At 42.7% G+C, this 16,919-nt stretch overlaps 1 protein-coding gene across 1 annotated transcript; it reads right to left on the bottom strand.

Moving 5' to 3' along the window:
* Positions 1-124: 124 nt before the first annotated feature.
* On the bottom strand, positions 125-16,152 carry phc3 (polyhomeotic homolog 3 (Drosophila)). Its single transcript, XM_039601736.1, has 15 exons — positions 16,069-16,152; positions 14,705-14,898; positions 13,593-13,748; positions 13,436-13,510; positions 13,188-13,340; positions 12,956-13,045; positions 12,209-12,425; positions 11,379-12,013; positions 11,188-11,293; positions 10,812-11,104; positions 10,083-10,239; positions 9,849-9,966; positions 5,562-5,691; positions 4,123-4,393; positions 125-2,993 (listed from the first exon to the last, which is right to left on the bottom strand). The coding sequence occupies exons 2-15, from the start codon at positions 14,861-14,863 to the stop codon at positions 2,839-2,841; spliced, it is 2,715 nt and encodes a 904-aa protein (XP_039457670.1). The 5' UTR covers positions 14,864-14,898; positions 16,069-16,152; the 3' UTR covers positions 125-2,838.
* Between the last annotated feature and the right edge of the window lie 767 nt (positions 16,153-16,919).

Raw genomic sequence — 16,919 nt, 5'->3', positions numbered from 1 at the left:
GCTTATATTAAGCAAAAAAGTGAAAAAGAAAAAATGAACATTAGATAAAGAAAGAGACCCTCAATCTCAGTAAAAAAAAAAAAAATACACAAACACAAAAAACCTGTTTTCTTACTGTTTTATTTGTATATTAATTATGACAACAATAAATAACAATAATTAACCTTGTAGTCAGTAAAACGTTCATAAGTCAGCACAACTGTTTGCTGATGGTGAACATATCAAATTCCATCTTGAGGATAGGAGGCAATAATCTGCTTTGTAAACAGTGAGATTGTACCGCGTCTGTTGAATGTAATGACGATCATTTGTTGTCTTTGTCTACAAATGATACAAAAAAACATTTAAAAACCATTTTGAAACAAATGGATAACTGGAGTCAGAACTGCTACGATCACTACAATGAAATGACAAGCGGTGAAAGAAAGAACTGCTCATCTTTGTTGCTTTGGCTCACTTCTCATCTCAAAAATAAATGAAATCTGACTGTCTCAGCGCCCATTAACATATTCAGCTACTGTAGGACATTTAGGGAAATCACTCCTGTTTATCAGAACTAAACAACACTCCAGTTTTAGCTGTTTTTTTGCTGTTCTACAGCAGCTCGCAGTTTGTTTCAGAACAGATTTTATGGATGACTTTTAGGGCCCTTCATGGCCTTGCTCCAGGCTATATCTCTATCCTCTGAGCACTATATGCACCACCATGCGCCCGGGGGTCCATGGGCAAAGCGCTAACCTTGCCTGAGGATATCATGTAAGCAGAGTCAGCCTCTTCCTTTAAACCCATTTTTATGGGAAGGTTTTTTTTTATACGAGTTTCCTTTGAGACATCTTTTTATCTCCCATAGTTCACAATCTCTGACATTTTTACTACAATTTATTGGTCTTGGAGTTTGTTTTATTCTGTGTAACTGTCAAAATCTCACTGAGCTCACAGGTGTAACGTGAGAACTGAACATACTGGAAGATATGTACAGAACATGAGCGCTATGTCAGTGCAAGAGGAAGATGTTGGAGCACGTGAAAGTCAACAGTCTACGGGAAGATGCATGGGAGTTTTTCCCCTTTTGCATCGCAAATCAGAGCATTTGATGCCAGTTTCATGAAAATTTGTGGCCAGAAAATGGTGAGTGTAGTGTATACAGTACACTATGTTACTGTGCAGCACTGTGAGGACAGGCAGGGTACACCCTGGACAGACTGCCTTTAAAAATTTTTAAAAGAGCACTTTGAAAACACATCATATCTCAAAAGGAAAACAATCATGCTGGATATCTAGACTGATATGGACTGGGTAATGTGTAGAAATGAAAGGATGCCGCATTGCTTGTGAAAAAAATGATGAAGCGGGCAAAATTTCATTGCAGTAATTGAAAAATGGTACTCGGTAGTTTGTTTGGCCCCCACATTCTTGTTTGCATGACTGACAAGTAGGGGATCTCTTCCCAAATCTGAACTATCACTGAGCTCCTGGACAGCCTGAGGTGCAGAAACACAACGTCTCAGAGGTGTTCTACTGGATTTTAGTTAGGCAAGCGTGGGGGGCAGTCAATGGTGTCAATACTTTCATCCTCCAGGAACTCTCTGCACACTGATCCCCTGCACCAGTGTAGAGTCTGATGAGGATTTAATCAGGATACCTAATGGCAGTCAGGATGTCATTGCTAAACCTGTAGAGGTCTGTGTGTCCCTCCATGGATATACTTCCCCAACCATCACTGACCCACCACCAAACCGCACATGCTGAACGATTTTACAGGCTCTCCACGATTTCCCCAGACCTTTTCAGATCTGTGACATGTGCTCAGGGTGAACATGTTCTCATTTGTGAAAAACACAGGGCACCAGTGGATCTGCCAATTCTGCTAGTCTATGGCAAATGTCACTTGGGCTCCATGGAGCCAGGCAGCAAAGAAAGGGCCCATTAGAGCACGTCAGGATTCATGTTTGGATTTCTTCATGTTCTATTGTGAGTTTGATCCTTTGTTATATTTCTGAATCTCTGGTTTTGGTGTCTATTTGATTCCTGTCCCAGGTGAGAACTTTCAGGTTGTGTGTGTCTTCATTATTCTAAACTCTTGTGTTCCTTTTGTGTAATGAATGAGTTTTCTGGTCTCTGTGTTATGTTGGGGCCTCCTATTTCCACTTAGATAGTTATCGAAGTTTGTTTCTGCCACTGAAAAATAAAGAGAAAAAAAACAAAACAAAAACAGTTTTTTGTCACCTGTAGGTCAGAATTTCAACTTATCAACTCAAACTTCTGAGAAAATGTTTCATTTCCCCAGCTGTGTCCACTTCCCTGATTACCCTGTGTGTATAAATAGTCCTTCCCCTGAGTCGCCGTTATACTGTCTGTGTGTTTTTTATGTTGCCTGGTTTGCTGCAAAGAGTTGGATTTTTGTATGGTACCTTTTTGGATTAAGTATTTCAATGTAATAACAGTTTGCATTTTAATCCTTCAATATGCAAAAGATGGCAAATATAGCCTTTTGCAGTTTAACTGGTTTTGAGTGATTTAGGGAAACTTAAATATTCACTGCTGAGACTTGTAAACGTGAAACTATCAGGAGAAACGAGCCAAAGCAGCTGAGGTAAAACTGTAAAATCATCTGAGAGCGAGTCGACATTGAATCCTTGGGTATATGAAAGACGATTCATTCTTGGCAGTGGTCTTAAAAAAACTGCAGTCAGTTCAACTCAGCGAGCTCTGCTCTCTTTTGTGACAGTGTTTAAAAATAGCCAGTTTAAAGATGAGCAGCACTTCCTCATTGTCTCTGCAGAGATGAGGACATCCTTGTTTTTCTTTACATTCACTAAGAGGAGGAATGTTACGTGTTTATGCATCTTTGAGGGAGTTGATGTGCGCACAAAGCTTCAGTGCGGGTCCCAGTTTAAGGTTCATGGTGCTGACCAGGTGATCCTCTGTGAGAAGCAGCAGAGCCTGCCCATCTATTTCCTGGGAGCGAAACTCCTCGGCTACATCAGCACCACCTGATGGAAAGAGAACCGTAGTGAGAGGTTTCTGCCACCATGCTGTGTGGACCATGTTCATTTTTATGTGTAAATAAAATAAAGCATCAGGTTGGATTTAAAGAAGGTCATTTTGTTCTTAACATATCTCTGCATCAATTTGATACGCATAACATACACTCACTGGCCACTTTATTAGATATACCTTGCTAGTAAATGTTTGAAGCCATTTTTTTTTTTCTCCTGAACTGCCTCAAGGTTGCCTCGACTGATTCAGCAAGGTGCTGGAAACATTTTTCAGGGATTTTGGTCCATATTCATATGATAGCATCACACAGTTGCTGCACATCCATGATGGGAATCTCCCCCATTCCACCACATCCCAAAGGTACTCTATAGGTACTCTATTGGATTTGAGTACACTGAACTCATGTTCAAGAAACCCCTCTGAGATGATCTGAGCTTTCTGAGATGGCACGTTGTCTTGCTAGGAGCAGCCAGCAGAAGATGGGTACACTGTGATCATAAAGGAATGGACATGGTCAGCAGCAACAATAACAGCAGCCTGAATTGGTGAGACAAGCCAGGATCAATCCATACTTTATTCCAAATTCCCTACCATCTAAAGCGAGACTCAGGAAATTTTCAGTCTTATTGTCTAATATTGGTCATTCTGTGTGACCTATAGCCTCGTTTTCCAGTTCTTAGCTGATAGATGTAGCACCCAGTGTGGTATTCTGCTGCCGAAGCCCATCTCCTTCAGTTTCAATGTGCCAACAGTGCCAAATTTAAAGTAAATCACATTTTTTGCTCAATCTGATGCTCAGCTTGAACTTCAGCAGGTCACTGAAGATATTTGTGCTAACGAGCAGTTGAACAGGTGTACCTAATGAAGTGGCTGGTGAGTGTACACTATGTGCAGTCACCCTTAAACAACCAGCACATGTCCTCATGAAAGCTTCATGCCTGCAAATCATATTTAACCTGTCAAAAACTGTGAGAGAGAAGCAAAACTCACCTCAAAGCAAACCCATCACACCAAACTACAATACGACACAGATGTGCTGCGAGGTCAGAGGTCGTACCGTTACTGTTTGCCATTTCTTTAGCGATAAAAGCTGTACCTCAGGAGTGTGAAAAACCGCATTACCTGGCAGGGTGCTGACGTAGGAAAACACTTGCTCCACGTTCCACTGAGACGGACAGCTGACATCTTCTTCTGTGTCTGAAACGATGATTGTTTCTAAGGTCCTCTGCTCCCTCACCCTCTCTTGGGCTCTCTCAGCCTGTTTTCGAAGCCTGGTCGTCATGGGAACGGGAGGTTCTTCCTCCTCTTCCTCCTCCTCCTCCTCCTCGTGATGCTCATCTTCCTCTCTCGGTGAACCCTGTTGGGTCTCTTTGGAGCCAAATGACCTGTGAGCCTGAGAAGCACAAAGACACAAAAATTCACAGTGTATTTCGGAGCTGGACTTCATACAGTAACAGACAGAAACCAGGTGTTAGACCGGGTCTCAGGTGAGGTTTAATTTTTACCAATAATTCTTACCAACTTACAAATACATTTTAGTTATAGCTCATTGTAAGTATTGACTTTGGGCTGCAAACCTCATGGTTCGAGCTTGGTGGAATGTTTTAAGCATCAAATAAACATTTAAATGTCTTTTTAGAAATATTTCCACCCTGTTTCCACCAGAAAAAATGTGTGCATTACCACCTCTGGAGTCTATCAGCCTTCACAAATCCATTTTTGTTACACCTAACTGCAATAATCCTGTAAGTCTGTTCTTCATATTTCTGAATGAAGAGTGATTTTAAAACAGCATATAACAAGGCAACATGCTTGAGATCTCTGCAGCCTTAACATATTTTTGCATGAGTCATTTTAGTGTTTCTTTCCAGAGCTGATGGACATCTATGAATCTGGCCACCTGGAAAGCCCATTCGGCTGTTTTCATTAGAGATCCCCATCTGCCAGCTGACCCGATCACCCTCGATATTCTGTCCAACATGCTGGTTTGTTTACGAATGTGAAGCTGTGGATCGTTGTCTGTCTGCAGTGTGTTTGTGTTGGAAAGAAGTTGCAAAAGAGATGACCAAGATGACATATGTTTTTCTTTTTTTCTTTTTGGATTGCGAGAATAAGTTGAGAAGATGCAGACGATGTCGTTTTTACTAACTGTCACCTCACAGCAAAGAGAGGCAAACCCAACACAGCTACCAATAAAGTCCTTCTGGTAAAAAAGTGCATTTAGTAAAACCTCCAAAGCTGGAGGCCTGCCTTTGTTTGTCATGTGAACATGTAGTTAGTCATTTACTGTTTGCCAAGTTTGCACAGAAACACTTAACTGATAAGTGTTTCAGGAAAGCTGCAGAAAGCTGGGTATAGGTCGTTTAACCCCAGAACATTAACGTGGAGTTTTAGTAACTGCAGAGCTCCAAACCTCCTCTGATTAACATCAGGATAAAAACTGTTCACAGGGAGCTTCACGCCATCCATTTCAATGGCTGAGCAGCTCCTGCAGGTAACCCAGTATCTTTTTTGTCCATACAGTTTATACATGCATGCATCAGGCCGACAATACTACTGACCTGCATCACGAAGTGCTCTCTGGAGGCTCCGTTGACTCGGCTGGGGGGTCGTCCTCTCCTTCCCACAGGCCTGTGAACCAGGCGAGCTGCACGCAGCACCGTGATACGTTTGGTGCAGCTCACACTGAACCTGAACAAAAAGAGCCGTGAAATGTTAGATTAACATGTTGGGCCATTCCATTTTTTTAATGGTACTTTTGGCTCTGCTGAATGAATATAGCTCATATTTGCCAGAGGATATTCATTTTATCCTCAGGCCAAAAAATGCCCCATTGAAAATCATTGAAAATACAACTTTTGATCCCACATTTGTCTTGACATAAACGAAATTTATAATTTTTATATTTGTCCACCAGGTGGCGCTAGTTTTTTTTAACCATTCACAGCATGCAGAAAAATTTCATACTTTTTTTCTGCAAAAGTGCCTTCCTGCTGAAATGATAAGTGTGTGTCCTACTGATGTTGGATGACGGTATGTGTGTGTGTGCATGTGTGTGTGATGTCCACCTTCAAGTCGGTTCTCTTAGAAGGCCACACTGGGTGTTATGAAATAATTCAATAACAGTGAATGATGAGTACCCTTTCAGAACTTCAACAATATCTCAGCAGCAGGAACCAAAACAAAATTGGAATTTATTTTGGTTCTCGCTCAAGTAGTTTATGCATCTGCACGGCAGCCACAGTTAGAAGTATGAGCAGTAGTGCAGGAGCAGTCATTTTGGAGATGGCAAGACTTTACAGCACACACAGGCTCTGGAAGTGATCGTGAACCATGAGTGTGAAGATGGCGTCATCCTCCTCTGAGGACTCTGAGTCTGACATGGAGGAGGCCTCAGAGGTAGAAATGGACCAGATGGAGTCCAGCTCTGACTCATCTGAAGGTGAGAGTGGAAAGGAGGTGGTTGAAGCAGTGACAGGATAGACTCCTCAATCTCTCCTCCATCTTGGTCAACCCCATATTTTGGTCTCTCACAAAGACTGCAACGGTCTGCTACGCCCCAGCAGCCAGAGGTTTGATTCCAGGACCTACACACTATCCCACCAGCTATGCACTGCTGCATGAAGTCCTGCAGCAAACTGTGGCCCTGACAAACCTGAATGGGAAACACTCAGTGGCTTTTGTGGACTCAGTAAATGTAAAGGCACTGTGACTTTTACACGGATGGAAAGAGAAACGCTGGCAGTCTCGACCTCAGCTGGAGTCCCTCTTCTTTAAAGGGTTAAAACCCAAAAACTTTAATCAATTTTTGATATTTATATTTCAGGCTGATGTAGTTTAAAAGACTGAATCATTTAAAGTGGAAAAAAATATTATGTAGTAATATTTTTACAGCAGTTTATGGGAAGGTGGCATTTTTGTCCTTAGGGTAAAAAGAGTGAGGATTTTTAAGGGTCATTCAAGAGTAAATAAATGCTCTAAGAAGCTTGGAAGGAAAAGCGTCTGGACTTCTTTAGGTTTTTTGAAAACTATGACGACCTGGATGACGGAGAACCTTCACAGACGGTTAATAAGTGCATTCGTCCCTAATGTTATTATATCACATCATCCTTGAAGTCTGTGAATAAGTTGGGAAAGGTAGCATCGGGACTCCGAGCTGTCCTCTTTTTGTTACTTTGATGGAGACTTAGGGGGAAACCTGGGAGTGATTATCTACTCGCGTCAGCGGGGCTGCAGATGTCAGATGATGTAATTCAACTTTACTGACACAGACTGTAATTTTCTGTAGTTTCTGCAGAAGAAAAAAGTGCTTTGTTGTTAAAGCCGACAGTTCGTGAGTGTTGCTCATGTTTTCCACAGACTCTAAGACAGTGTGGTGAACCTCAGCCGAATGACACACGCCAACTCTGAAAACAACAAAATAAAAAGATTCAAAATAATGAATCATCATTGTGCTCACGGACAAAGATCAACTTTTCATAACAAACCATAAAATATAAAAATTTACACAGACTTTGTAATATGCATTGGCCCTGTGTTGTGAAATGCTGATTCTTGGATTTTTCTTGCCATCATCAATTCTTGTTTTGTGTTTCTTTTTAACGCACCTCTTGTGTTCCTCTTGTGAGTGCTTCTTTCAGCGTACTTCCTGTTTTATTTTGAAGGTGAGATCCTCATGTGGTTTTCCACTACTACTACTTTCTTCTTTTAATGTCTGATTTAGGTCACCTGTTCCCTAAGTCTGCATGTCTTAACCCCCTTTTTATTTCATAGTTTGCAAGTGCCCAATGCATCTGCTCCATCTCTTCACATTATTTCCTTCCATCGGTGATGGGAGAGGAGGAAGTGAGGAAGAGACATGAGAACAAATGAGCTGAGGCAACAGGCACTTAGAAAATTGAGTCATCCTCACAATGTCACACCTCATTTTAAAGTGATGCCAATGAAATGTGTCATTTTTGTTGTAGCAGACCCACAGCTGGATTTCATGACATCAGGTATAACTGTGCTCATGACAATTTCTAATAAATAAATAACTAGAATTACTTTAATTTAACACATGGAGCTTTTTTGTCCAGGGCAGAAACTTTGATCATGTTAAATAACGTGAAAAAAAGGATGACTTGTTTAAAAAGAGTCCTCCTCCCACTATGACTTGTATATTGCAGCTGTTTGCTACAACTCTTTTATATGCTAAAGGGAAATAAATGCATCCACAATGGACACGCATGTGCATACTCAATTATAGCTAAAGCCTCCTCTCTCCTCAGTCCTCCTGATATATTTTAGGAATTGAGATTTCCTTCAACATGGTGAACTGAGATTGATTTCATGGTCACGGGCAGCAGGATAGAGGTGATGAAGCGCCTGTTTTTTCATGCTGGAGGACCACTGAGCTTACGTGATGGTGAGGTGTCTGCCTTAAGGTCACAAAAATTGGTCTGATTTTAGTGAAAGTCACACACGATGACCATAATGATGGGTCTTCGCCTGAGCTGTGCTCAAGTTGCTCATATTGGTTGTTTTACTGCCACTTTTCCATTCTGCACTTCCCACATTACAATAACCTGTGGGTTGTGATGCATCATGAACCAAAGGAGCTACTAGATGATTAAGGTTTTGTTTTGTGTGTTTGGTTTTTTTGTTTCAGCTGTTTCAGTGTCGTTCTTTATGTTGGTGATTGAAGTGTCTTCTGGCCTGGTTGTCTGTGCTGGTTATAGGTTAAAACCCCTATTTATTTTATTTTTTTTCTCATTTCTTTGTGGCAGCAGTTTTTCGCATATTTTTATAAGTTTTCCCAGCAGAACTCTCACCTGGATCTCATGTTGTTAGTCTGAACTTCATCCAGTCATCCCCAAAAAAAGGTTCCCAGGGTTAAGGTAATTTGTTTTTGTTTGTTTTTTTTAAACAGCTAACAGCACTGTAGCCTAACAGAACCAAAACATTAATTGTTTTGGAGCTATTTTCATCAGTGGATTAATTCATATTTCAGTCCCTGCTGAGTATTTACTGTATGATGTACACTCACATAGCACATATATTTGTGCTAACTGGCTGATATTTAATCAGCCTATCACACTGCAGAACGGCCAGACTGTTTCAAGTTGATAGCAAGGCAACAACTCAGATAGCCATTAACCACTCATTATAACCAAGGTATGCAGACGTAAAACCTTGAATCAGATGGGCTACAGTAGCAGGAGACCACAGTGGATACCACTCCTGTCAGCTAAGAACACGACACTAAGGCTCTAGTTCACAGGAGCTCACCAAAACTTGCAATAGATGATTGTAAAACTATTGCTTATTCTCGATTTCTGTATTTGGATGGTAGAGTCAGACTCATTGTAAACAACATGAACCCATGGATCGAGCCTGCCTCGTATCACCATTTCAGGCTGGTGCTTGTGGTGTAATGGTGTGGGGAATATTTTCTTGGTACACTTTGGGCCTCTTGTACCGACTGAGCACCATAAAAACACCACAGCCTACCTGAGCTGCGGACTATGTCTATCCCTTTATGACTATAGTGTAACAATCTAATAATAGCTTCTTTCAGCAGGATAACACCAAAACCCCAAAGCTCAAATCATCTCAAACTAGTTTCTTTAACATGACAATGACTTCACTGTAAATGCCCTCCATAGTCACCAGATCTCAGTCTAGTAGAGCACCTTTGAGATGTGGTGCAATAAGCAAAGCTTATGAGCTTATGTATGATGAGCGTCTCGTAATAACCTACAGTTTGTTCATGTTAACAGAGTGAATCACTGAAACAATGTTTCTTTTGTAATAAATAATTACACTAGAGGACAAAACTTAATACGTTCTGTAAATGTTTTATTTACCTTCGGACACACGACATGGAGCAGAAGCGTTTGGAGCGCAGAAACGTGCGAGCGTAGCCGCTGCTTCCACAGTATTCACACTGCAACACGTCTGGCACACTATCCCCGAGCTCTGCAACTTCAGAGGACCAGCTGTTAGTCATGCATGTTCACACACACACACACACACACACACACACACACACACACACACACACACACACACACACACACACACACACACACACCTCTCACCTTCTCCTGTAGGGCCATCATTTTCCATCTCAGAGTCAGATGAATCTGACTGGTCAGCATCCAGAGGACTGTCGTCTGCTGCGTCCCCATTGGTCGGTACGTCCTGGGGTTCTGGAAGGGAAGCCTGCTGCTCTGATAACAGTGATGACCGACCCACCTGCATTGAGTAGCACATTCAAAAATTTAAAACATTACACCAATTTTTTTTAACCCAAATGCCAAAAAATAATTAATAAATAAAAAAGTTTTAATTCATTGAAACAAGCTTTCATACAACTAACGTCCTGCACAACGATAACACTGCATGGTGACAGATTACAAGTTGGCACTGACCAGTTCCTCTCACTGTAGCCCTAACTAGTTGCATCAAGCTTCCTTGTAAAAAGACACCTTCTGCATAAATGAGCCATGCCACCAGCTTTGATAAAGTCACAGACAACATTTGTTGACTGTAGAGCATCACCAGTGTTATAATGTAAAGACAGTGATGCACTGTCATATTTCATTTGTCATATTTACATCTGTTTGTAATATTAAAATTAGACATTTACTTAAGTTTTAAAAGCCTGGAAAAGTTTTATTCCACCTTCCTCTCCTCACCTGCTCCAGAAATATTTTAATTTTGTTTATACACACAATTAAATAACTGATTAAAGCTGATTTTAAGTGCTTTTGTAGTGCTTCCCATTAATCAGCAGTGAATTTTCTGCAAAGGACACCTCCACATACCGGGAACGGCTCCAGGCCCTCTTTGATGACAAAGCCCTCCACGAGGTGTGTGAGGACGTGGGTTGACCTCTTGGGGCTTCCCGGGAGGCTGGCAGGGGCAGAAGGAGGCTGGCTGGGGACTCTTGCTGAAGCAGGGAGGAGGGGAGGAGGTAAAGGAGAAGGTGGTGGAGGAGGAGGGTTGTTGGTGCCACTGTTGCCGCTATTGTCAGTGGTCGTGAGCTGGGAGGACTCCTCCACCTGTGGTGACCTGATCACCGAGTGGCTGGGGGTGATGGAGGATGAACCCGTCACTGCTACACAATAAAAAGCATAAAGAGTGAGTGGTGAGGGGGGTCTCACGGAGGCAGGTTATCCTGTTAACTGAATAATTCTGTACCTGAACCATTTAGCTTGGGTGGTGTAGCGGTCCCGTCTTGTTCTGAACTTGGAGGATCTTTCCTCTCCTCTGAGCTCAGACTGTTCACGTTGCACTTTTGCCCCAACTGAAAATCAAAACAAAACAAAACCTCATTCAAACCAACTCATAATCTACTCAGGAACTCTTCAAAGCGGGACGTGCTGACTCACGGGTGGAGTTTCATTGTGTTTGACTGGATGCACTTTCAGATCAACAGCCACCGTCTGAGGAGGTGGCAGGTTCTGGTAGGGCATCTGGACCAGAGCCTCCGCCACAGGCAGTTCCCGTTCCGTTAGCAGTACCTGTCCTGATTGGACAGCCAAAGCCCGGACTGAGTGCAGGGACACCCTGTGAAGGGAGGCCGGGGGGTTCTGGGGCAGCCTGGGGAGAATCAGAGGAGGAGGGGGAGGCGGAGGCTGCTGGCTCTGTGGGAATGAGGTCCGACGCTGTGGCGCAGCCACCAGAGGAGGTGGCTGAGGCTGAACGGCAGCAGCTGGGACTGAAGTCTGAGGTGATGATGCAAGCACGCTGGTGACTAATGGGGAGGAAGAAGAAGACAGGGCTGGGGGCTCGTTTCGTAGTTGTGAGTGGGTGCTGGAGGCGGTTAGTCTTTTAACCGACAGAGGAAGAGGATTGGAGTGGGTATCTCGGGGTGCTACTCTGAGGGCAATTGGTTGCAACTGTCTGCTGCTGGGAGCCCCTCCTGTGGCCTGCTGGACGATGAGCTGGTGGTGCGCCACCTGCTGGCCAACTGGACAGGACAGCTGCTGCTTGACTAGAGTGTGGGTTTGCACTGGAGGGTAGGCTGCAGAGGGAGCATGAGGAACATAATAACCAGCAGGTGAGCTATCATTAAAAACTCAACCTGACAAAAAAAGCTAACATCTGCATTACATGAACATCAGTATGCTTGCTGCATGGCTTGTATCAAACCACCCTAAGTTTGTCTCTGGCCTTTTACACTTGCAGTTATCTCAAACCATGGAAGACACAAACTCACCTGGGGTTATAATCTGGGGTCCTGACACCAACGGGGCGGCATCAGATGGCGCTGTTTCTGTTGAGCCATCAGTCAGTTGGGTGCTCTTCAGCCCACAGACTGGAGTCTTGGACAAGGAGGCGGCTGCAGGCAGGGCCTGGGACTCGGTGGAAGGCTTTAAGATGACGCTGTGGGCTGTAGCCAGAGCTCCCGGCAAATGGGCACGCAGAGCCAGATTCTGCAGCGAATATTAGAGGTTAACAGTTAGTCTTCGCAGTTATTAAAAGTTTCTGGTCATGGAGTAAAGAGCCAGTGCTGTACCTTGTCCTAACACACTGACATCACGAAAATAAATACAGAAATAGTGGACCTATTCTGCTGTTCCTTATATTATGATCTAAATAATGTATGCAATTTAAAAAAAACAAAACAAAACACAACCCGCTTTGCACTTTATGATGTCAAAGGGGGGAGAGATATCCTTAATGATGAGATCAAGAGGGGCAGCAAATCAGACGAAAGTAACTTTAAAGCTGCGGGCAATGAGGTGCAAACCTTTATCAGCACCTGGCTCACAGAGAGGGTGGAGAGCATCACCCAGGCCCAGTATGAAGCAAATTAGGACTATTTTTGAACTAAATCCCGCAAAGCTACTGCAAAAGAGTCCAAGGACAATAACATGGAGCCTAAAATGAGCATAATAGGTCCACTGTAAGGTCTGTAACAGCCTGAGGCACATAATTGTGCAGCGCTGTGGCATGATTGTACCTGAGAGGAGGTAGGTAATGAGGAGCAGGAGGTCACAGTGGGGAGGTCTGACTGAATTGCAGCTACTGTGGCTGCAGGAGTTAGAATCAGCTGGCAAGGATAGAAGCAACAGGGAAGCTCAGACGCCACGTTGGTTAAAAATCAGCCAGAAAAAGTTGCTCATGCAGTCAAAATGGCAACACAGTAAAGCAGCATGAATGCAGCTCGAGATCAAAGATGAAAAGGTTTCTACCATCTGAGTTCGAAGGTACATCTGAGCTTGGTTACAGCTGGCAGGTCTGTTTCCTAGAAGCATGGCCTGCTGAGATATTGTGGCTGCGCCGGCAGTGGATGTCTGAGTTCGACCAATCAGCCTTGCGGTCACTGGAGATGCTGGTAAAGTTATCTGGATGAGGGGCGGCATGATGAAAGCTGTGACAAAAACTAAATATGCTCAGGTGTGTATTTGTGCTCAGAGTGAGAACACACTTAAGCGCTTACTGAGTTTTGGGAAACACCAGCAGCCTGAACCAAACTGCCCGTTGAAGAAGAAGGTGACCTCTGACAGACTGAAGCCTGAAAAGCAGTGAGAACAAGTTTTACTTTCCAAGCTTGATCCTCACGCAGACACACAGCACAAAGACAGACACCACCTGACCTGCTGGATGGCGGCCAGACTCTGCAGATGTGCGGGATGCTGGTGCTGCTGCAGGGCTGCTGTCTGCAGCATGAAGTGCTGCTGCTGGGCTGCGTACATCTGATGCAGGTACTGGGCTGCCATGCTCTGAGGTCTGTGCATGGCATGTTGGATCACCTGTTGGATCACACGATGTACATTTTCTTCAGACTGGCTAAATGCATTACAAGGCTGTTTATCTCCTTTAACAACAAAATCTAATCACCTGTTCAAATACACTATATTATCAAATGTATTCACTCGTCTGCCTTCACACACATATGAACTTTAGTGACTCCCATTCTAAATCTATAGGGTTTATTATGATGTTGGCCCACCCTTTACAGCTATACCAGCTTCAAGTCTCCAGGGAAGGCTTTCCACAAGGTTTAGGAATTTTTGTGGGAATTTTGGCAATTTTTCCTGAAATGCAGTTGTGAGGTCAGACACTAATGCTGGACGGTCAGATTGCCAGAAGGAGAAGACATCTTCACTGCTTTAGAGTCCAGTGGTGGCGTGCTTTACACCACCACATAAGACGCTTTGCATTGTGCTTGGTGATGTAAGACTTGAATGCAGCTGCCATGGAAACTCATTCAATGAAACTCTCTACCCACTGCTATTGAGCTGCTCTGAAGGCCGCATGAAGTTTGTGGCCTTCAGATTTTACTGAAGGCCACAAACTTTGTTATAATACCACTAACGGTTGAGTGTGGAATATTTAGTGACAAGGAAATTTCATGAGCGGACTGGAGCAACCTGATCTTCCACAAATGTTTGTAGAAGTAGTCTGGATGCCAAGTGTTGGATTTTATACACCTGTGGCCATGAAAGTGATTAGATCACCTTTAAATCAAGTCGTCTGTGTGCACTTTACAGAAATACTAGGTACTGCCTATAATGTTGACTGTGTGTTTGGAAAATTAAACAGTTATAGGTATTTTCCACAACTTGGACTTTTTGCCTGTCGAGCACACCGTGTGTAGGGACTGTAAGCAGCTTCCTGTCTAATACCCCGACTCTTTACCTGTGAAGTGAAACTAAGACTTTCTAAACAAGCCACACACATATCGGTCGCAGGTGCAGTCTATTACCTGGACTGCTTGGCTGTCTGGTGGGATGATGCTGAGGGAGGTAGAGGGCGGCTGGGCGCTGGAACTGGCTGTTGCCATGGTGACGACAGATGATGATGCTGCAGTGGTTACTGTCTTACTGGTGTCTGCCTGTCTGTCTCCTGGGCTCCGCCTGTCCATGTCCCAGATTACACACAGAATCAATATCAGGAAATCTGTGGAGATAAAAACAAAAAAAAGGACATGAATTAACGTGTGCAACTTTCTCTGATTCATCTCTAAATGCTTTCAGTTAAGATACTTTCAGTCCAGGCAAAAAACACTAACAGACAGGAGCCGGTGTAGAAAGTGTAAAAATATCAATTTCTATGTGAAAATATTCCCACTATTTTCAGGAGGTTTCTTCCTGTTAAAAGGGAGTTGCAAAGTGCTTGCTTTGGCAGGTTGCTTGTTTTTTTTTTTTTTTTTTTTTTGTTTATTTATTCTTTTTTTGTTTTGTTTTGTTTTAAATACTGTTGTATTTCTACCTTACAGCACCAGCGCTTTGAGGTGACTGTTCAGGGTGCGGGACTAGAAAATAAGCCTGAATATATTTTAATATGTCAAAACTGAACCCTTACCTCTTGTCTTTATTTTTTTATGAGTTGCAGTGGAGTGGCAGGTTTTAAATGACTCCACTTTCTTTTAAGAAAGCCAAATATAATTTTAAATCATTTATGGCAGTTTTACTTCAAGAAACATATTAATTAAATTAAAAAAAAAACCCTCACACAAATAATAGATGTCATAGATACCCTACCTCATAGGGAGCTTTGATCTTCTCGAATTAAAAATGAAATAAAGTAAAATAAAACCAGGTGAACAAAACTAAACTTGGACTTTTGAAATAGAAACATATAATTCTGACACTTATTAAATTAGGTGAATTTACAATAACAGAACAACAGAGTTAATGACAGTAATATTTACCATTATCACCAAGAGCCCCTGAACCTGCATTTAAATGAAAATACTTCACATAATTAAGTTTTTAAAGTCTTGTGTGAGGTGGGGTGGCACGTGCACCTCTGTAATAATTTAAGAGCATTTTAATAACAACAACAATAATAATATTAATAACAATACAGTAACGTAGGTTGTATAAATCACGCCTGTAGCCGCAGAATATTGATTATCTTTTGCTGATTGATCTTCGCTGTAGATTAGTAAACGCGTGCAGGATTTCCTCGACAAACCCTGAACCATCGCATAATCCTGATATTTAATGTCCAGTCTGTGAACCTTCACCAGCACATCTGGATGACACCCCCCGCTGCTCTGCCCTTCGCCGCTCACACTGCGTATTATGCATGCACAACCATCCACCTCTTGTCGGCGATACTTGCCTGGTTTTGGAACACACGGGCCATCAGGAGCTGACCATATCCCGACACACTGTCCCAGTCATGAAGCCCTCTGATGCGTCAGCGCTGCTTAAAATGGTGATTTTTTAAAAAAATCATGCGGTGTGCTGCGAAGCAGGCAGCATATGATGATAAATAAAAAAAAAGCTTCGGCACAGCACCGCTCGCAGTGCGGGAGGACCTTCCACAGCCACAGAGGAGAGGAGAGGCGATGCCTGATGATCAAACGCTTTTTGTTTTAGAATGAATGAATTTAAATTGTAGGTTCGTGATAAGATGTGTTGTCCCCCTGTTTATCACTAATATCGCTGTCATGTATGACCACGTGGTCTCATGAATTCATTGTTCTGTCACTCAATAATATGGTCAGATGAGTATGTGCTGCAAATTCGTGTCCTGTGAGTGAAACAAAGTCAGTTTTCTTCTTTTTAAGTACAGTTGGTTCACTTTTTACTTTTTTAATGAAGACAAGCGGTCATGGTCCTTTGTCTGGGGACAAAGGTTAGCGTTCTCTGGTTGTTGTATTTTTCTTTTTTAAGCTTGTTCTCGCTGCATTTGAGTCCTAGTTTATTGTTTGGTTTCTCGTGTTATTTGTCACTCCTCCCTCCAGTCCTCTGTATCTGTTGTTTCATCATTTGAGTCTTGTATTTTAAAATTGCTTGAAAGCTATTCGTAGTAGGTTCTTGCTTTATTAGTTGTAGAATTGTTACCAGCTGACGAACCTGCACATTTCTCAAGTCTAATAACCTTAAAAGACTGACATGTTATAATAAGTTATAACATGTCGGTCTTTAAGAGCACAGACTGAAGATACAATTATCTCAGTTCAGTTT

The sequence above is a fragment of the Oreochromis aureus genome, linkage group 18, assembly GCF_013358895.1.
Source record: "Oreochromis aureus strain Israel breed Guangdong linkage group 18, ZZ_aureus, whole genome shotgun sequence".
Lineage (NCBI taxonomy): Eukaryota > Metazoa > Chordata > Actinopteri > Cichliformes > Cichlidae > Oreochromis > Oreochromis aureus.
Note: the sequence above shows the minus strand (reverse complement) of the source record. Positions and strands in the feature narration are given on the sequence as shown.